At 45.3% G+C, this 21468-nt stretch overlaps 2 protein-coding genes across 4 annotated transcripts in view; both read left to right on the top strand.

The window, feature by feature from the left end:
* Positions 1-21468, top strand: part of OSBP2 (oxysterol binding protein 2) — a 147212-nt gene that overhangs the window by 10465 nt on the left and 115279 nt on the right. For 2 of the 3 annotated variants that reach the window (XM_060311008.1, XM_030860826.2), the window contains exon 2: positions 19776-19984. The exons of the other annotated variant lie outside the window; for it this stretch is intronic. In XM_060311008.1, the coding sequence (XP_060166991.1) occupies positions 19776-19984 (209 nt within the window). The remainder of the gene's footprint in view (positions 1-19775; positions 19985-21468) is intronic. 3 annotated transcript variants of the gene reach the window in all.
* The window catches only part of SLC35E4 (solute carrier family 35 member E4), a 151630-nt gene that overhangs the window by 47977 nt on the left and 82185 nt on the right, over positions 1-21468 (top strand). The window lies entirely within an intron of this gene.

Here is a 21468-nt window from a genome sequence, read left to right as displayed (position 1 = left end):
CTCCCAATCTATCCCTCCCTCCACCATAAATGGTTTTTTGATACATTTGTTTGTATCAGGACCTAAATAAGGTCTACCTATCGAATGTCCCACAGTCTAGGTTTTGCTGATTGCATCCTCCTGGTGTAGGTTAACATGTTCCTGTGTCCTCTGTAGTTCCTTATTTTGGTAGATAGATCTAGAAACTTGATCAGGTGGTGATGTATTCTTCCATCAGGAGCTCATAATGTCTGGTGACTTCTAGGTCTATGACATTGGCAGGTGGTAACAATCAGTCTTAGATTAACCTAATTCTATCATTCTTCCTCATTTATTAGAAGGAATACTTCTATAAAGAGAAACTTACCCTCATCTACTACTCATTGGTCACTCAGGGATACAGTTCACACAGGAAAGGCAGGATAAATGCCATGTAGCCCTTAATGACGCTCATATCATCCTGCCTTAACTTTGCTTAGTGGAGGCATCTTCAGTTGGCTCTGGAGTCCTCTGGAAAGGACCCTGATGGTATTGATAGCTTCCCACGTCCCGCTTGAAAAGATGTTCTAGGCTCTTCTTGAACTTGTCTTGGCTCAGCCCTGGAGTCAGCCATTTCTGACTATACTCTGACTGGGAGGCTGCCTGGTGCTAGGATGAAGCATATGGAAACAGGAATTGGCCTTGACACCAGCCTACTTTGACTTGCAGGAATCTTTGAAAAGAAGGGAGACAGAGGTATGAAACCTCGCTGTTCTATTTGCCACATGTCCTCTTGAGCTGGGCAGAGGCTGTCCTATCTATATTTAAGGTCTTTGGTTCATCAAAGAAAAATTCAATGCATGAGATGAAAATGGTGATGGAGACCATACCCTGTATTTTTTCTCTGTTCTATCTTAGATTCTAATAATGACCACATTTGAACAGTGCTTAATGGTGTATAAGGTGCTTACACGTGTGTCATCCCACTTGATGACCACCCAGGGAGAAAGGTAGTTATTATGTCCTGATGACAATTGAGAAAGCCAGGGTTTGTCCCACTGCAGTGGCATCGCTTAGTGGGTGGCCTAGCTGAGATCTGAATCCAGCACTTTCTGGAGTTCCACACAACCGGAGCCTGTCCTCTTAGTGTCAGAAGCTCTGACTGTCTTCCCACCCAAACAGGCCATCCCTCCAGCTCTCCCTGGGGTAGATGTGTCCCTGGTCCACTTGGAGACCTGTGAGTGGGCAGCCTCCCTCAAGAAGGGATGGTTGGGGGGCCTTTGCCCCCTCTTGATTCCCCACCTGTTACCTTCATTCAGGAGATACCCTGTCTGGCTCGCCTGTCTTCAGGATTGGGCCCTGCATGTGACCACACAGCAGGATTGCTGGCTCTGGAGGCCTCATGAGAAGCTAGTCTTATCCCATTGTGATCAGGTACTTGCTAAACAGTGAAACTGTTGGCAAGGACAGCTACCCCTGTGCACTAGGCTTATCCGTTATCTATTGCTGCATAACTTGGAGGCTTAAAACAACAACAATGGTTTTATCATCACTCACAGTTTCTCTCAGTTGGGAATTCAGAAAGGGCTTGGCTGTACAATTCTGGCTTGGGCCCTCTCATGGGGCTGCAGTCAGCTGGTGGCTGGGGTCGGAATGGCAGGTTCTGGAGCATCTGGAGACTGGCCGGGCTTCTCTCTCAATCCACAGAGTCTCAGGGCTTCTCCTTGTGCTCTGTCCACATGGCTGGTTTGGGCTTCCTTACTGCATGGTGACTTCAGAGCAGCCAGACTGCTTCCCTGGAGGCTGGCTTGCCTCAGAGGGAGTGTCCCAAGGAAACGGGGCAGACATGCACAGACCTGACCTTATCCAGAGACTACATTTTCAGCAGTACCGCTTTGATCACTGGACCCACAATTGAGGTCAAAGTGGCTTCCTAGTAATTTTTACCCTTCAAATCAATAACATGGGACATATTGAGCCCAGGAATTAAGTCTACAATTGTCTTGATTTCTTAGGCTTTTTGATTGCAAGTAGCAAAAGCTTTCCAGAGCAACTAGAGCGATGTGTGTGTGTGTCTAAAAAAGGCTTTCTTGTGAGACCACAGAATGGTTTTACAAAGCCTGCCTGGCAGTTTGCACACTTTTCTCACTTTCATCACTTCTGATGTCTGCTTTACTTCTTTTTTTTTTTTTTTTTTTTTGCGGTACGCGGGCCTCTCACTGTTGTGGCCTCTCCCGTTGCGGAGCACAGGCTCCGGATGCGCAGGCTCCGGATGTGCAGGCTCAGCGGCCATGGCTCACGGGCCCAGCCGCTCTGCGGCATGTGGGATCTTCCCAGACCTGGGCACGAACCCGTGTCCCCTGCATCGGCAGGCGGACTCTCAACCGCTGTGCCACCAGGGAAGCCCTGCTTTACTTCTTATTTTCCTCCCTGTAGTCCAGTCTGTTTTGTTTTTTTGCTCCTTGGGCCATGTGGCAGAAGATGGCTGCTGCCTACAGCTCCTGAGTTCATGAGTTACAGGTATAACCATCAATACAGCAGAGGCTGTCAAACTACCTTAACCCAATTTCTATGAAGGAAAACTGGATTGGTTCCATTTTGGTCAAGTTTAACCAACTGGAGTCTGGGAACAGGTCTGGGTCAAAAATGACTGCTCAGGCCACCTGGGAGTGGGGCTGGGGCAAAGTTCCAACTAGGTTTGTCAGATTTAGCAAATAAAAATATAGAATACCCAGTTAAATATGAATTTCAGATAAATATCAAATTTCAGAATAAATAAATAAAATTTCAGTATAGGTATATCCCATGCAATATTTGGGGTATACTAAAAATTATTTGTTGTTTATTTAAAATTCAATTTTAACTAGGCTTCCCATGGTTTTGTTTTTTTTTTTAAATAAATTTATTTATTTTATTTATTTATTTTTGGCTGTGTTGGGTCTTCGTTGCTGGGCGTGGGCTTTCTCTAGTTGTGGCGAGCGGGGGCTACTCTGTTGCGGTGCACGGGCTTCTCATTGCGGTGGCTTCTCTTGTTGCGGAGCACAGGCTCTAGGCGCACGGGCTTCAGTAGTTGTGGTACGCAGGCTCTAGAGTGCAGGCTCAGTAGTTGTGGCGCACAGGTTTAGTTGCTCCGCGGCATGTGGGATCTTCCCAGAGCAGGACTCGAACCCGTGTCCCCTGCATTGGCAGGCGGATTCTTAACCACTGCGCCACCAAGGAAGCCCCTCCCATGTTTTTTTAATTGTACTATGTATTTTAGCTTAGGACTTTGTTTTTTTCATCCTGTATTTTATCTGGCAACCCTATTCTTTCTTTTTTTTAAAATTAATTTATTTATTTTTGGCTACGTTGGATCTTCGTTGCTCCGTGTGGGCTCTCTCTAGTTGCGGCGAGCGGGGGCTACTCTTCGTTGCAGTGTGCGGGTTTCTCAGTGCAGTGGCTTCTCTTGTTGCAGAGCATGGACTCTAGGCGCCTGGGCTTCAGTAGTTGTGGCGCACAGGCTTAGTTGCTCCGCGGCATGTGGGATCTTCATGGACGAGGGCTCGAACCGATGTCCCCTGCATTGGCAGGCGAGTTCTTACCCACAGCGCCACCAGGGAAGTCCCTGGCAACCCTATTCTAAGAAGAGGACAAGGGAAATGCCACATAGTGTCTGCTACAGCCCTTCCTTGCCTGTTCAGAAGCTGTCAACAGTGTAATCTTAAATATGTATCCTTAGAGGGCTTTATTTCTCATAATAACATTTGTCATATTTAATATGTGTCAGGCCCTGTGCAAAGCACTCTGTATGGATTATTTCATTTTATCCTTTGAACGAGCCTAGGGGTTGTTGGTTCTATTATTATTGTCCCTGTTTTACAGATGGAGAAATGGGTCTAGAGATGTTGAAAAGACTTGAAGATTTCACGACTAGTAAGTTGCATAGCCAGATTCAAGTCCAGGCCAGGCTAAGTCCAGAGCAATTGTTCTTAGTTACTTCACTGTCCTGATCCCCTTTTTCCCCAAAAGTTTTGAAAATAGATGTGTTTGAATTAGAGGTCCATGTAGTTTACCCTTTGTCTGTTCTAAGGATCCAGTTGTCTAGCTGCTGGATAGAAAGTGAGAGGAAACACATGAAAGTATCTACTAGGACTCCTCCTGGGTCCCAGGAGTTTTCTCAGTCCCAAATTGTCCAATTCTTAAGTATTAAAATATTTCCATCAGATCATGTATGGAACCACATCTTTCATAATCAGGGTCTAGCTATTGTTAGATTTGATAATCTATAGGCTGTAAAGACAGTGGGAAATCAAGCTCACCCCCAGCCCTGCTGCCTTTTTTGGTCATTAATTAGCAGTGTAATTTTTTAAATTATGGTAAAAACACATAACATAAAATTTATTATCTTCACCAATTTTAAGTATACAGTTCAATAGTGTTAAGTATATTCACATTGTTGTGAAACAGATCATCAGAGCTTTTTCATCTTGTAAAAATGAAACTCTTTACCTGTTAAACAACTCTCCTTTCCCCTTCTCCCCAGCCCCTGGTAACCACTATTCTACTTTCTGTTTCTATGAATTTGACTACTTTAGATTCCTCATAAAAGTGGAATAATCACAGTATTTGTCGTTTTGTGACTGGCTTAATTCACTTAGCATAATTTCCTCAAGGTTCATCTATGCTGTAGTATGTGACAGGATTTCCTTGCTTTTTAAGGCTGAATAATATTCCGTTGTATGTATAGACCACATTTTGCTTATCCATTCATCTGTCAATGGACATTTGGGTTGCTTCTACCTCTTGGCTATTGTGAATGGAACATGGGTGTGCATCTCTTTGAGACCCTGCTTTCAAGTCTTTTGGATATATCCCCAGAAGTGGGATTGCTGGATCATATGGCAGTTCTATTTTTAATTTTTGAGGAACCTCCATACTGTTTTCCATCATGGTTGCACCATTTTACAGTCCTACCAACAATGCACAAAAGTTCCAGTGTCTTCATATCCTTGCCAACACTTTGTGTTTTCTTAATATTTATTTTATTTATTTATTTATTTATTTTATTTCTTGGCTGCGTTGGGTCTTCGTTGCGGTGCACGGGCTTTTCTCTAGTTGTGGCGTGCAGGCTCCAGAGCGCGTGGGCTCTCTCGTTGAGGCACTGGAGCTCAGTAGTTGGGGCATGTGGGCTTAATTGCCCCGTGGCATGTGGGATCTTAGTTCCCCAACCAAGGATCGAGCCCAGGTCCCCTGCATTAGAAGGCGGATTCTTTACCACTGGACTACCAGGGAAGTCCCTGTTTTTCGGTTTTGTTTGTTTGTTTGTTTTTTTAATAATGACCATCGTAATGGATGTGAAATGATATCTCCTTGTGGTTTTGATTTGCATTTCTATGATGATTAGTGATGTTGAGCGCATTTTCATGTGCTTGTTGGCCATTTGTATATTATCTTTGGAGAAATGTCTAGTCAAGTCATTTGTCCATTTTTTAATCTACTTGATTTTTTTGTTGTTGATTGTAGGAGTTCTCCATATATTCTCATTATTAATCCTTTATCAAATATATGATTTAGAAATATTTTTCTCTTATTCCATAGGTTGCCTTTATACTCTTTTGATTGTGTCATTTTATGTACAAACATTTAAAATTTGACGTAGTCCCAATTGCCAAGTCCAGGGTCATGAAGATTTTCCCCAGTTTTCTTCTAGGAGTTGTATACTTTTAGGTCTTAACATTGAGGTCTTTAATCTATTTTGAGTTAATTTTTGTATACAGTGTAAGTTAAGGGTCCGATTTCATTCATTTGCACGCAGATATCGAGTTTTCCCAGCACCATTTGTTGAAGAGAACTGTCCTTTCCCCATTGAGTGGTCTTGGCACCCCTCTCAAAGATCATTTGACCATATATGTGAAGGTGAAAACCAAACCCTTTTGAAAAACACGGACACTCATTGAATATGACAGCGTGTCATCTTCAAGGTCCAGCTACAACTGTCATCTGGGACCATGGGAAGTTAAATCTAAGAAGGCAGACCGCTAAGGCCCCTTCTCACATCTCTAGGCTTCTGTGACTAGCTACAGAGACCTCTACTCACAGAAAGAGTGTTTGCCATAGCCTAAGAGGAGGTGGGTGGAGATCAAGAGCAGACACTTAGGTTGCCAACAAGACTGCTGACAGCCCTCTGCGTTTCGACACTGGAGCCTCCTTTTCCACCTTCCCTTCATCTCATACCTGTACAACCCACCCACCCTCAGGACCAGCCTTATCTCTGCCTCTCCAGGATCATCTCACCTCTTCCTCCACGGTCACACTCTGATGACAGTGGGCTCTGTGACCATCCTGACAGGAGAGGGAGTTAGAACTGGGTCCTCAGCTCACTCTCCTCCTGGATCAGGCAGCTCCAAAACAAATCACCCCCAAACCCAGAGGGTTAAAGCAAAGGAGGATTTATTCTTGCTTGCATATCCGCAGGTGGCCGGGACAGCTCTGCCTCAGGCAGCGGCACCTGGGACCCTCTTCCACCTTGAACAAGTGGGCTGAGTGATATGTCATCTGTGGGCATGTGCAGCTGCTTGAGGGCAGGACCAGTAGATCATATTTCAGTTGTTTCCTCCTAGAAGGCCCACTGCATGTTAGATCAGTGTTCAGTAACTCTTAGCTGGCCACACACTGGACAGACCTGTCATTGGTACCTGGGAAGCTAGTGGTGGGAGAATGTCTAGGTAGGAATGGAACTTAAAGGTCATCTGGTCCAACCATCTGTCTGTTCATTGACTTCTTCCTATAGCATTTCTGGCCCCTCAGCAGGAGCCTTGGGCAAACCTCTCAGGTGACAGAGAATAAAGCTTTATCTCCAAGACAAAATGGTATTCCTGAGATAATTCTGAAAGTTAGAAAATTCTTCCTCTGTTGAGCTGAGATGGGTTTCCAGGCAGCATTTGTCCTGATTAGGGTGTTTTTCTGTCCTGCACAGCTGGACTTATCCCTTCCATGTGACCATACTTTTCATCTTCAGAGAGGCTGGCTCGGTGTCCCTGTGTATTATCTATTGCTGCATGACAAATCACCCAACATTTAGTGGCGTTAAGAATTCATGAGTGAGGGACTTCCCTGGTGGTCCAGTGGTTATGACTCCACGCTCCCAATGCAGGGGGCCCAGGTTCGTTCCCTGGTCAGGAAACTAGGTCCGCGTGCTGCAACTAAAGATCCCGCATGTTGCAACAAAGGTCCTGTGTGCCGCAACTAGACCCAGCACAGCCAAATAAATAAATAAATAAATATTAATTTAAAAAAAAAGAATTCTTGAGCAGGAGTTGGAGGGATTCTGGCTGGGGATGATTTCATGAGGGTGACACTCATCTGAAGGCTTGACTGGGCCTGGAGGCTCCACTTCTAAGGCAGCTCCCTCACTTGCCTGGCCAAGTGGTGCTGGCTGTTGACAGGAGGGCTCCGTTCCTAGCTCTGTGGACCAGTCCAAAGTGTCCTCACAATATGGCAGCTGGCTTTCCCCAGGGGGAGTGATCCAAGAGAGAGCACGCAGGAACCACAATGCCTTTTCTGACCTACCCTCGAAGTCACACTCTGTCATTTCCACTGTGTCCTCTTAGTTATACAAGTCAGCCCTGCCCAGTGGGGGAGGGAGGCTCCAAACCTTTGTGACCTTCACTTTCCTCATCTGTAAATGGACCTACTTGGCTGTCTGAAATAAACCGTGAAGAAGCATTTGGTAAACTCTTTCGTAAGTGAAGGGGATGTTCTGAATGTCAGGGTTTTTCTAACAGTGAATGCGTAACGAGTGAAAACCTCCTGTTGAACCCCACACTCCTGTTTAACCAGTCCAGTCAAGGAAAGCAGGGCTGGATTTGCCAGAGGATGAAGAAGACATACTTGAGGTCTCTTTCAGGGATAGTCACTCCGGGAACTATCTTTCTAGAGTTGAGGAACCGTGTCGGGGGGAGACCCCTCTCTGCTGACAGGGCCCTTCCCTTGTTCAGTCCAAATGTTGGAGGGGAGACAGAAGACACACTCTTGCTGGATGCTGTGAGGGCCCAGGAGATAAGACTATGCCACAGAGGCCCCGACCTCATCTGTCTTGCTCACTGATCTGACTCCAAGGCCTGCCCTGCCACGTTGACTGAACGAAAGAATGAACGTGCCCCGCAGAGGTGATGGTTGTTTCAAACTCAGCCTCCGTTTGGGAGTCTATGACTGTGCTGTGGGGACTTTGGTTTTGCAGGCTGCTGTCACGGTTTGACAGGAGCTGAGCTGCTGTTTCTGCTTCCGTTGAAGCTTGGTGGGAGTCACTTTTACGTAAGATTATTTCATCTAATATTAACATCAGTGCTTATAATACCGGAGCCCATGAAGGGAAGTAGAATTCCTGAATAAATTATGTCTCACCATCAGCTCTGTAAACTCGTATAGTAATATGTGCATTTAAATTTGTAATTGTCCTTAGTGTGTTAAATTTTGACTTCAGTGTCTCCTTAATTGACCTCTAATCCCTGGCATTTCAGTCTTTCTTTTGTCTTGGTAACTGATTTTCTTTTTTAGAGCCTCCTTTGCTAGGTGTAACATTTTTAGGGGGTATGTTTTAGTGCTGCTGAACATTTAAGCTCACAGATCACTTGTAAAAGGAAGAATCTAGGTTGCTGGGACACCCTGTAGATTGTGGCTGCAGCTACAGAGATTGTGTGCTGATTTAAAAAAATCAAATCCGTTCAAGTATCCTGAATATGTAGGCGCAGGACTGTGCTCAAAATAGATCCCCCCCTGTGCCCTAGGGACCCGTCATCTCGTTTCTTGATTCCCGAGACACTCAGCACATAGCCTTGTGCGCTGGCTCACAGGGGCTCGTCACCAAAGTCCTTCATCACTGCTGTTGGCTGTCGCTGTACACAGGGAAGAATTTAAAATGCGATAGATTTTAAATGGATTTTATTTTTTACTGTGGAAAATTTCAAACGCATAAAAGTAGATGATGGCCCATCACCCAGTGTTAGCAAGTCTCACTGTAAGGTCAGTCTATTGCCTCCCCACCCTCAGTTAACTTGAAGTAAGTCGCAGACATCTTTTACTTAATTCTAAGAATTAAGTTAAAAAATAAGTTAGGGCTTCCCTGGTGGCGCAGTGGTTGAGAGTCTGCCTGCTGATGCAGGAGACATGGGTTCATGCCCCGGTCCGGGAGGATCCCACATGCCGCAGAGCGGCTGGGCCCGTGAGCCATGGCCGCTGAGCCTGCGCGTCCAGAGCCTGTTCTCTGCAACGAGAGAGGCCACAACGGTGAGAGGCCCATGTACTGCAAAAAAAAAAAAAAGTTAAAAAATAATTTTAATAATAATGAATATTTGTAAATATTTCATTATGTATCTCTTTAGAGATGAAAGTTTCTTAAATATTAACCTAAATGGCATTAAAATGCCTAAAAATTTAACAATAATTCCTTAATATTATCAAATATTCAGTCAATATTAAAATTTCTCCATTGAGTTCTCTTTAATAAAAAAAATTTTGTAGGCATTCAATAGATATTTATTGAATGAAAGTTTCTTTAAATTCTATAGTGCTTTACAATTTTCAAAATTTTTACATGCATGATTTCATATAATTCCGTAATAAAATTTCCCCATTAGTTTAAAATTTTTTTAGAGTTTCCAGAAATCAGGATCCAAATAGAGTCCATTCATTGCAATTGTTGATATTTCTCCTCAGTTTTTTGTTTTTTTTTTTTGGTACGCTGTAAACACTGATAAAAAGCTACCATCCAATCCGTGGACCCTGTTCATATTTTGCCAGTTGTCCCAATAATGTCCTCTCGAGGTAGAAGATCCACTCCAGGATGATAGATTGCATTTGGTTGTTGTGTCTTGTCACTTTAGTTTCAGTCTGGAACAGTCTTCCATTTTCCCTTGTCTTTCATGACCTAAACGTTTTTGATAAATTCAGGCCAGTTACTTTGTAGAATCTGCCTCAATTTGGGATTGCCTGGTGTTCCCTTATGTTTAGATTCAAGTCCTGCATTTGTGGCAGAAATACCACAGGATGCATACTCTGTCCTTCACAGTATGTGTCCTGATATGTGCATCATATCAGGAGGCACATGATGTTGATTTGTCCTACCACTAGTGATCATCATTTGGTTAAGATGGTGTTTGCCAGGTTTCGCCACTGTAAAGTTAATTACTAATTAATGACTAATTAGAAAGTATTTTTATGGGGAGACACCTTAAGGCTATGTAAAACCCTGTTCGTCAACAAATCTCCCCACTGATTTTTAAAAAAATATTTATTTATTTATTTGCTTGCACTGGGTCTTAGTTGTGGTAGGCAGGCTCCTTAGTTGTGGCATGCATGTGGGATCTAGTTCCCTGACCAGGGATCAAACCTGGGCCCCCTGCATTGGGAGCTCAGAGTCTTATCTACTGCACCACCAGGGAAGTCCCTTCCAACTGATTTTTACCACCCTTTGGTGATTCTTGCCTGAATCTATTATTACTTTGATGGTTGCCAATTGGTGATTTTCTAATAACATCATTCCTTCTATATTTATTAATAGGCATTGTATTATAAAGAAGAGCTTTTAATTTATCCATTTATTTATATCAGTGTGAACCCATGGATTTCTAGATTATCCAATGGGTTGTTATCTGTAATTATCATTTATTTTGACACTCAAATTGTCCTGGTTTTGGGTAAGAGGAGTCCTTTTAAACTGGCTCCTGTGTCCTTTTGACATTCCATATTTGAACCCTCCTTCCTTTTTTTGTACAACGGAATGATCCTGGTTCTTCTGTACTGGAATCTGCCATTTCTCCAATAAGCCCTGGTTCCTTTTAGTGGAAAATGGTATCTAGAAGCCAAACACTGAGTGCTAGGTGGGCTCATTGTCATTGGGACGTTATTGCTTCTAGGCTCTCTTTGTGGATAGAGGTAGTTTTTTCTTGCCTTTCTCTTCCATGTTTCCAACTTCAGACTCTGACAGTAAGAGATCTGGCTCCCATTATCCTCAATATATTTACTTATTTGCTCAGTCCCTTGTATGAAAACACCCTCCTGGTCACGCTGGCCAAATCTCCTCTGTTCCTGTGCAACCAGTCGTGCTGGCTGAGTTATCTCGACGTTGGTATTGCTGATCTTGGTGGCGATCTTGGCCAAACCCCTCTGCCACAGGGCCTAGCTGCACTGTCTGAATCCCCACAGCTTAGTTTCTCCTGGGAAAGGGGAAGGGGCTCCCCAGTCTCTCTTGATTTATGGGTTCTTCTTCTCTCTTTCTCTTTTTCCCCTTGCAATTTATTTGTTGAAGAAACGGGGTCATTTGTTCTGTAGTTTCACACAAACTGGATTTTGCTGATTGCATCTCCATAATGTTATTTGTCATACTCTTCTATCTTCTTTATTTCCTGTAAACTGATAGCTAGGGATTCCATCAGAGTAAGATTAAATTATACTGGCAGGATGGTTCATGGATATGTTGAAGAGGGGCATGTATTGGCTGGTTCTTTCTTTCCCCCTTCCTTCCTTCCTTCCTTCCTTCCTTCCTTCCTTCCTTCCTTCCTTCCTTCCTTCCTTCCTTCCTTCTTTCCTTCCTTCCTTCCTTCCTTCCTTCCTTCCTTCCCCCCTCCCGCCTCCCTCCCTCCCTTCCTTCATTTCTTTCCCTCCCCTTCCCCCTCTCCCTCCTTCTCTCTCTGTCTCTTTCACACACACATATGAGCACAAATATCAGAGGCCATTGTTGACAATTTTCTAGACCCATTAGTTTATTACAGTTTGCAAAATGCTGATATTCTATTATTGCCTTTTTCAGTTATTAGAGGGAATAATTCTATAAAGAGAAACTTCCCCTCATCAACCATTAGGTTACCCAATGGTTTAGTTAATATGGAAATGGTAGGAAAATGCCCCATGCTTTCTTTTTTTTTTCTTTGCGGTACACGGGCCTGTCACTGCTGTGGCCTCTCCCGTTGCGGAGCACAGGCTCCGGATGCACAGGCTTAGCGGCCATGGCTCACAGGCCCAGCTGCTCCGTGCCATGTGGGATCTTCCCGGACCGGGGCACGAACCCGTGTCCCCTGCATCGGCAGGCGGACTCTCAACCACTGCGCCACCAGGGAAGCCCCCCCATGCTTTCTTTTATTCACCAATTATCAAACAAATAAATGGGTCCCTAGCATCCCTCCAAGGTTACTGATGACTTACTTTTTCAGCTTTATTATGAACTCCTTGACTTGATGTCTTTTAATGTATTATAGCTGTTATTCTTGTTCTAATCTTTGAGAGATAATTCACATACCATGCAAATAATCCATTTAAAGTGTACAACTTAATGGTTTTTAATATATTCACAGATATGTACAACCATCACTAAAGTCAATTTTAGAACGTCTTCATCATCTTCAAAAGAAACCCCATACCCTTTAGCTACTACTCCCGTGCGCCCCCAGCCGTGTGCTCCCAGTCCTAAACAACCACTCCAATCCTTTCTGTCTCTCTGTATTTCCCTATTCTGGACATTAATATGGATGGAATTATACAATATTTGGAATTTTGTGCCTGGCTTCTTCCACTTAGCATAATGTTCAAGGTTCAACCATGTTGAACCCCATTGTATGAATCTTTTTTTGTCCATTCATTCATTGATGGTATTGTTTCTACCTTTTAGCTGTTATGCATAATGCTATTATAAATGTTTGTGTACAAGTTTTTGTGTGGGCATATGTTTTCACTTCTCTTGGGTGTATACCTCAGAGTGGAATTGTTGGGTCATGTGGTCACCCTATGTTTAATCATTCTTTAGTGTTTTTGAGTATGTCTCTTTGGATAACTTTTTTAGTGGTTCTTCTAAATATTACATTACATATACATGACTTATCACAGTCTGCTGATGTCATTTTACCAGTTTTAGTGAAGTATAGAAACCCTACCTCCTTGTAAGTTCCTTTACACTCCCCCATTTACAGCATAATTGTCTTAAATATTTCCTCTACACACATGTAGAACCACATCAGACAGTGTTTTAATTTTTGCTTCAGCCATTAAAACATTCATCCATTTTCTACTTGACAAGACCTTTTTAGTCTAAATTTGAGATCTAAAGCATTTGCGCGATATTCTGTGACAGGCTTTCCACTTAATAATCTGAAGAACCACCTTAGGTGTCACTGAGTAGTTCATGATATTCTGATACTTTGATGGAACCGCAAAAGACGTCTAACGGATTTTCAGTCAGTGATGTTGATGGAGTGAGGTGGTGTTACTCCCATTACTCCACCTTTAGCATGTGAGGTTGGCAGAACTTCCGGTGTGGGCCGAGCCTGGATCATCTCCCTGGGTTTGTTCCTCTGCATGTAACACGCATGCATTAATTCACTCTGCCAGCCCAACATCTCTGAGCTCCCACCGTATGTCACGTGTGTGGGGACAAGACAGGCCAGGTCTGTGGCTCACGGAACTTATGTTCTAGCTTGTAAGCGGCAAATATAAACAATGACCGGGTAAAGCAGAACATTTTTTCTGGATGGAAGCCCCAGTTTTCTCCTTGAGAAGAGCCCTGTGCTGGTGGCAGAGAGACTGAGTTCTGGTGCTGGCTTTGTTGTTTACCAGCTCTATGGATGGGGGCACATGATTTACCTTTTCCTGGCCTCCTCTCTTTTCTTGGATATAAAATGAGGCTAATTTCCTCCTACAGGTGACTGCCATATAGAATATACTTGCTAAATATTTGCTGAACAAATCAATGTCTGCTTTGCCCACTTTCTGGACCCTTGCAAGGATCAGAAGACTCATGTTTGTGACAGACTCTTACAGAAAGTGAGGTACTATCTGGATATAAGTTGTCTTGATAAGTGTGCTGTCTTTTATAAATTACTGTCATCCTCCATTTGTGTAAAAATGTAGCCTCGTGAATTTCAGTAACTGGAGGATGGATCCTGAGTCTCCTTTTTAGTTTTTATTCTAAAAATTACACTAGAAATATCCTTCCTGTAGAACTTGTAGCAGCATTTATTTAACATTTCTCAAGGGAAACTCTAAATGGCGAAGAATGAGGCCAGAAGCAAAATGAAATGGGGTCAGGTCTCGTAGTGATAGTCTTATCTCTGGAAGCAAACACTGCACTGTAGATGCTTCTGTTTGATGGGCCACGTCTGACACTTGCCATGTCGAGCATTTTCTAAATAGAGCCACCAGCTTTGGTGACTTTTGAGAGCACACGTGAAGCCTGGCGGACAAGTCTGTGCGGCCCTGTGGGTAAGAGGCAGGGCTGTGGGTGGGTGGCCTCGCTCTAGTGGCGCGGTCCCCTTTGGGAGCTCCACTGAGCTGCCCACATCTCCGAGTTTCACCCTCCGCGTCTGGAACAGAGAGGTGACATTCCTGCCTTTCTTGTCACATCTTAAATGGCTAACCTGTGTGAGACACTTCTAAGGTAAGCCCTCGGGATGGGGTAGTTAGAACAAACAGCTGAGCTTCATTACTTAGACCTGGAAGGGTCCTAACAGCATCCCCTTGGCCCAAGAGACAAAAGAACCGAACTCTGTTGTTTTCTCCTGCCCACGTCTCTTACAACCTTCCTCACTGCCCTCCCCACCTTCCGACATCCCTTCTGTGGCTGCTGCTCACGTGTACCAGCAAGTTCTTAGTTGAGAATAACAGTAAACCAGCTCTGGATATGTTAAACCAAAAAAAAAAAAAAAAAAGGTATTTACTGGAAGGATCTTCATTTGCTCACAGAATCCCTGGAAAGGCAGAACAGAGATCTCAGAGGAGAGGTGAGAAGAAGGCAGACTGGGCAGCCGGATCCAGGCTCAAAGTTGTGTCACAGAACCATCCCGGCAAGGACATTGCCACCGGGGCCCTGCTACCTCTACTGCCGCTGAGAAACAATTGTTGCTGCTGCCACCACTGCCAGCAAAGAATTCTCCCCATTCCTTTTCTTTTCTTTTGGCCACAAGACTTGCGGGATCTTAGTTCCCAGACCACAGACTGAACCCGGGCCTTCGGCAGTGAGAGCACGGAGTCCTAACCACTGGACTGCCAGGGAATTCCCCCCATTCCTGTACTTTTAAATGTAAACTTTTAATAAAGTACAATATACAGAGAGGAAAGTGGGCAAATCACAAAATGAACACACTGAATAAGCTCTGCCCCGCTGAAGAAATAAAACATGACCAGCCCTCCAGGAGTCCCCCCATGTCCCCTTCCAGTCACTGCTCCCCCAAGGGTAACTGCTGTCTGGACTTTTCACCCCAGAGCTTTCTTTTGCCTGTTACTGTACTTTTTATCAGTGGAATCACACAATACGTCCTCTTGGTGTCTGACTTCTGCTCAACATTATGTTTGTGAGGTTATTGCAGGTTGTTATGTGCAGTTCTAATGCTTTTATTCTCATTGCTGTATAATAATACATCACCATTGGACAAACCACCAAACAAATATACCACCATTTGTTTATCCGGTCAGTTCTCAGTTATTAGGAAGATGTTGTGGAAGTTCTGGAACATGTACACGTGTGCACATCCCGAGTGGGGAGCTCTGTAGGAGCAGAATTGCTGGATCGTGGGGCATGTGTATGTTTACTGATAACTGATGACATTGAGCACTGCTTTGTACGTTCGTGAGCCATTTGGATATCCTCTTTTGGGAAGTGCCTGCTTAAATCTTTTGCCCATTTTTAAATTGGGTTGCTGGCCTCTTTATTACTGATTTTAGGAGTTCTTTGTATTTTCTTGACACAGGTTCTTTGTTGGGTACATTTATTGCGAATAACTCTCCCAATCAGTGGCTTGCATTTTCCGAGTGTATGTTTTGCATCTCTAGATCCAGATTTTAAAACCTCTGCAAACACACAGGATTTGCCTGGTTGCTAGGGATCCCAGACAGCAAACATCACACCTTGTTTGCAGTCACAGGATGGCATTCCAAGATGATGTAGCCTCTGGGGAGGTGCCTGGGTCAGGACTCAGCCACGCACAGCAGACATGACTCTGGCTAGTGTGAGCAGAAGGCTGTGCGGCCAGGGGTGGGGTCATTTCCCACTCGCTGGAAGGGCTGGAGGAGCGGGCTGGAAGGAGTCAGGAGCAGTCTGGGCCCCCAGACTCTCACCACCTCTGCTGTGATGGGGTGAACCGCTGATACCACTGCAGGGAGCCCTGGAATCGGGGGCTGCCAGAGCACAAGCCCTCTGTCGCAGTTCCTGCCACCACGATGGGTGCCTTTCCTCTTGCTCACTTCCACATTTAGGTTTTGTGTGAATGCATGTCGTCGGTGGAAACTGATTCCTTGGAATCTTTGATGCAGGTTGTTTTTGGCTGTCTAGCCACTATGGTGTCGGAAGAGGGGAAACCTCCGAGCAGGACGGGCAGCTTTGGGGCAGGGCTGCTCCAGTAAGGAGAGGAGCCGTGCGGGTGCCGTGGTGCTGAGTATTCTAGGCGGGAACTGTGTGGAGGGCAAGGTGCAGCCCTGTGGTTGGTGTGCTCAGCTGATGAACAGGCTCAGCTGCATGTGAGGTTCCAGAAGGTCATTCCTCCACCCATCTGTTCAGCCATTGTGTTTAGGTCCTAGGCTGCTGTGATAAAGCACGAAAAAGTGGGTGGCTTAAAACAAAGGAAATGTATAGTCTCATACTTGTGGAGGCCAGAAGTCTAAAGTGAAGGTGTCAGCAGGGCTGTACTCTCTCTGAAGGCCCTGGAGGAGAGTCTCTCCCAGGCCTGCCTGGCCTCTGATGTTGGCTGGTGATCCTTGGCATTCCCTGGCTTGTAGATGCATCACTCCCATCTCTGCCTCCCTCCTGTTTCTGTGTCTGTTCCTCTTCTTATAAGGACACCAGTCTTATTGGACTACGGCCCACCCTAATGACCTCATCTTAACTTGATTATATCTTCAAAAACCATATTTCCAAATAAGGCCACATTCACAGGTGCTGGGGGTTAGGACTTCAATAAATCTCCCTGGGGGACACAATTTAGTTCACTTTTATGCCCATCATCAACCCAGGCCTTGGCTGGACCCTCTCCTTTGGCTGCTCCGGATCCCTGGGCTTTCCCAGAGCCACAGCCCCCATGCCGCTGCTCTGGGTTAGCCTGACCCTCCTCCTAGTCTGTGCTTGGGCAGAGTCCCTCACTGTTTGAGACACTGCTCCAGTGTACGCCTTGACCCCTCTAGGACAAGAAAGGGTCATTCTGTTTCCTGAGATCTAACCACCGGCAGCTTATCCTTTCATTTTGATTTTAAAGCCAACTTTTAACTGACAACCGATATGTATGTAGCATACAATATATTGTATGTGTGTAACAGACACATAGAAAAATAGGTAAATTACAAGAGTGTAACAATGAATTTTTATAAAGCGAACACCCCTTTGTTTTGAATTTATTTCCCTCTGCTTATTAAATAGTACCTTGCAATTTATGGGCCTGCCTCTTTCACAAAGTGGAATGTTCTCTGAGGCCAGAAAATGTGTCTTATTTACCTTTATATCTACCACCTCTCCAGTTTCTAGCACAATTCCTGTATATGGTAACCCATAGGAAGTACTTGCCAAATTAGAATTTAGAAGATCAGAGAGGAATTTACCAAGTGAATCAGAGTCAGCTTGAGCAAGCATTGAACAGAAGTCTCATACAAGGCTGAGTGCTTTGCTCCAAATTAGTAGCCTTTGTCTTTCTATGTGTCTGAGTTAAAACTTGTTGCCTGTCAATTTTTTTTCTTGCCCGTGGACATTTTTTTGTGTGTGAGAAGGTCCTCCAGAACGCATAGCCCAAGGCAAGGATTAAAGAGTTGACACTTTCCATCGACAGATGAATGGATAAAGAAGATGTGGCACATATATACAATGAAATATTACTCAGCCATAAAAAGAAATGAAATTGAGTTATTTGTAGTGAGGTGGTTGGACCTAGAGTCTGTCATACAGAGTGAAGTAAGTCAGAAAGAGAAAAATAAATACCGTATGCTAACACATATATATGGAATCTAAAAAAAAAAAAAAGTGGTTCTGAAGAACCTAGGGGCAGGACAGGAATAAGCACGCAGATGTAGAGAATGGACTTGAGGACACGGGGAGGGGGAAGGGTAAGCTGGGACGAAGTGAGAGCGTGGCATGGACATATATACACTACCAAATGTAAAATAGATAGCTCGTGGGAAGCAGCCGCGTAGCATAGGGAGATCAGCTTGGTGCTTTGTGACCACCTAGAGGGGTGGGATAGGGAGGGTGTGAGGGAGACGAAAGAGGGAGGAGATATGGGGATATATGTATATGTATAGCGGATTCACTTTGTTATAAAGCAGAAACTAACACACCATTGTAAAGCAATTATACTCCAATAAAGATGTTAAAAAAAAAAGAGAGTTGACACTTTGAGAGATGCAGTCGAAGGGCAGTGAAGCAGAAATGGGGAGTGGGAAGATGGAAGTGACAATGATGCAGTGCGTTTCCTTTGCTGGATGTCGCTTCACAGCGAGCGGCAGAGACACAGTGGGCCTGGCGCACATACTCCTCCAGAAGACACACGAGGAGAAAACACACCACTCAGCAGTCCGCAGAGGCGCAAGCGGAGGGAGGATGTATCTGCCCCATTCACTCCCATCTCCCGTTTCCCACTGTCATTTTATGAGAGTCCAGAAGTGGAGGGACAGTTGGGCAAGGAGGAGGCACCGACTGACAGAGAAGGTGGTCGAGGGAATCTGGGGAGGTGCACAAGGTTTGTATCCAGCACGCTCCACACCTTGCGCTACTCAGGTCCGCGCATGCCTTCATTGGTATCTGCTCTCCCACTGCAATGGGGGGACCACCACCCTCTGAGAGAACAAAGACACGTTGACCCGTTCCCTGGGAGGGGACGTGGCGAGTCTAGTCAGCGACAGGGTCCCCTTCCTGGTGGCCAGCTGGGGTCGCCTGGAAGACTGAAGCAAGAAGGTTGTGAAACAGGCTCCTTCGGTGCTGCTGTCCTGATGCTGTGATCGACATTCATCCTCTTCTTCCTCCACCACCCCTTCTGAACCCTCTTCACTCTCTGCTAGCACCATGCATATTTTCAACTGCACAGGGGGTTGGGTGCTTCTAACCCCTGACGTTGTTCAAGGGTCAACTGCATATCATCTTCCCTAAGGAATGTAAACAAAGCAGGAGAGAATCAGAAACAGTAGTTCAAATGAAAGATAAATGTCTTCCTGAGTGTCAAGTCATCTGACTTTGGAACTGGTAGAAGAGTCAAGGAAGTAATAACAGATGATGAACAGCCAGGGAGTGTAAGTGAGCATTAAAGAGCAGCAGAAGTGCCAAATGAGCTCCGGCACTGGCAGGGTTACGTGCTGACCAGTTGCTCTTCCTTTTCCCACATCCTCTGTGGAAAGAGCTTTGGTACGTCGTGGGGGAGGGTGGGGGAAGAGTGGTGTCTGAATTTCCTTTGAGTGTCTAAAGGAGTGAGTTAAGTAGATCCAGTCATGATAGTTGGATCTCACTTTTCAGACACTGGTCACAGTTGGAAATGGCCCACACTTTAGTCACCTCCGCTTCCCCTTACCTTGGTACCATTAGCTCCATGACCTTGTAACCAGCCAAGGGTCAGTTCCTTGTCGCAAGGGGTACTGTGTCAGCCCAGCCATTGCCTTCATCTCCTGGGGCCAGAGGAGAATGGTGGCATCCTCTGCCACTCTCCCCACTGAGACCCGCCCCCCCAACAAGCCAAGCCCCTACCAGTCAATCCCGAGAGGCCTTATTTCCCATCTCCTGTGCTAGCTCCAAGCGTCTGAGATTCCAAGGATGTGCCTTGAGGCTTTTATTCAGTCTAGAACTATTGAGTTTGGGAGCCTCACCCCATCCCTTCTCTTGCATCCCACAGAAATCAGGGTGAAATGGCCCACACCTGCCGTGGCACCATCAACCTGTTCACTGCGCACTTTGACACGGAGGACTCTTGCGGTATCGTGCTGACCAGTGGGGGCAGGACCTACCACCTCAAGGCCGGTTCAGAGGTGGAGCGGCAGCAGTGGATCACCGCCCTGGAGCTGGCCAAGGCCAAGGCTGTCCGCTTGATGAGCAGCCAGTCAGGTAGCGAGTGCTTGGTGCAGCGGGAGTACGTGCAGGGTCGTGGGTCTGGAGAGAGTGGGAACTGAAAGTGTTTGGAGGCCAGTGGTGACCAGGCTAGTTCAGACCAACCTCGGAAGGTCAGGGTGCGTGTTTGCCCTTCCCACTCAGCTCCGTGCGTCCTCAACAGTGGGATGTTAGGTGGTCAGGGTGGCTGGCAGTTCTCGGGATGGAAATGTTGAGGTGGGCAGGGCTGTGTGTGTCTTTCTTTGGACAAGTCTGGTTCCTGGGCTTCAGCAGAACTTTCGGTTGCTGCAGTGAGTCAGTTCCAGAAGCAGAGTCAAGGTAGGAGGCCAGGATGGTGCACTTGTGCCTCAGGCCAGACTTTTTTCGAGGTCCATTTGGAGATTGAAAACCATTTAGCCAGAGATGCTGTCTTTGCCAAGATGGAGGGTCAGCTCAGAAGTCCTGAGCAAGACATTTTATTTTTTACTTTAATACATTTTTAAAAATATGTATTGTCTTTATAAGATTCATAAACCAATGGTTTCAAAGCATATGCAGTGAAGTCTGCCCTTGACTCTTATCCCCAGCTACCCACCCTGTTCTCCCACCCAGGGGCAACCAGAGCTACCAGTATCTTATGTGATTACATGTGTATTCAAATAAGTACTTATAGGAAATTCAGTCCCCCACCTTGCTTTTTTTCCATTTGGCAATAGTATATCTTGGAATTTTTTCCTATAAATACATAAAAAGCTTCCTCCTTGTTTTTACAACAGTACAGTACTTCATTGTACGAATGTACCCTAGTTTATGTAACCTATAGCCTGTTGATGAACATTTAGGTTGTTTCTTTAATTTGCTATGACCTGCCACGCTGCAGTGAGTAACCTTGCATTTCATTTCAGGTGTGTACAAGAATAAATGAAACATACGTCCCAGGAAGGGGGGTTGCTGGGTCGGTGGGACTGTGCATTTCTAATTCTGAGACACTGTCACTCTGCCTCCCACCTGGGTCGTACCAGTAGATGCCTGCGGCCCTGTGTAAGAATGCTGGCCTCCTTAGAGCCTTGCCCGCCCAGAGCAATAGCAAGTTTCTGATGGGTGAAAACTGGGTCCACACATACAGAGGGGAGGACTGGGAAGCTGTGATCCTTTTGAAGTTATAAGCACAAGGTGTGTGTTTATATAGACCTGTGTGGGTTTTTTTTTAATATAAATTAATTTATTTTACTTATTTATTTTAGGCTGTGTTAGGTCTTCATTGCGCGCGGGCTTTCTCTAGTTGCAGTGAGCGGGAGCTACTCTTTGTTACAGTGTGCGGGCTTCTCATTGTGGCGGTTTCTCTCGTTGTGGAGCACGGGCTCTAGGCGCGTGGTCTTCAGTAGTTGCGGCACACGGGATCAGTAGTTGTGGCACATGGGCTCTAGAGCACAGGCTCAGTAGTTGTGGCGCATGGGCTTAGTTGCTCCGCAGCATGTGGGATCTTCCCGGACCAGGGCTCG

The sequence above is a fragment of the Globicephala melas genome, chromosome 13, assembly GCF_963455315.2.
Source record: "Globicephala melas chromosome 13, mGloMel1.2, whole genome shotgun sequence".
In the NCBI taxonomy this organism is placed as follows: Eukaryota; Metazoa; Chordata; class Mammalia; order Artiodactyla; family Delphinidae; genus Globicephala; species Globicephala melas.
Note: the sequence above shows the minus strand (reverse complement) of the source record. Positions and strands in the feature narration are given on the sequence as shown.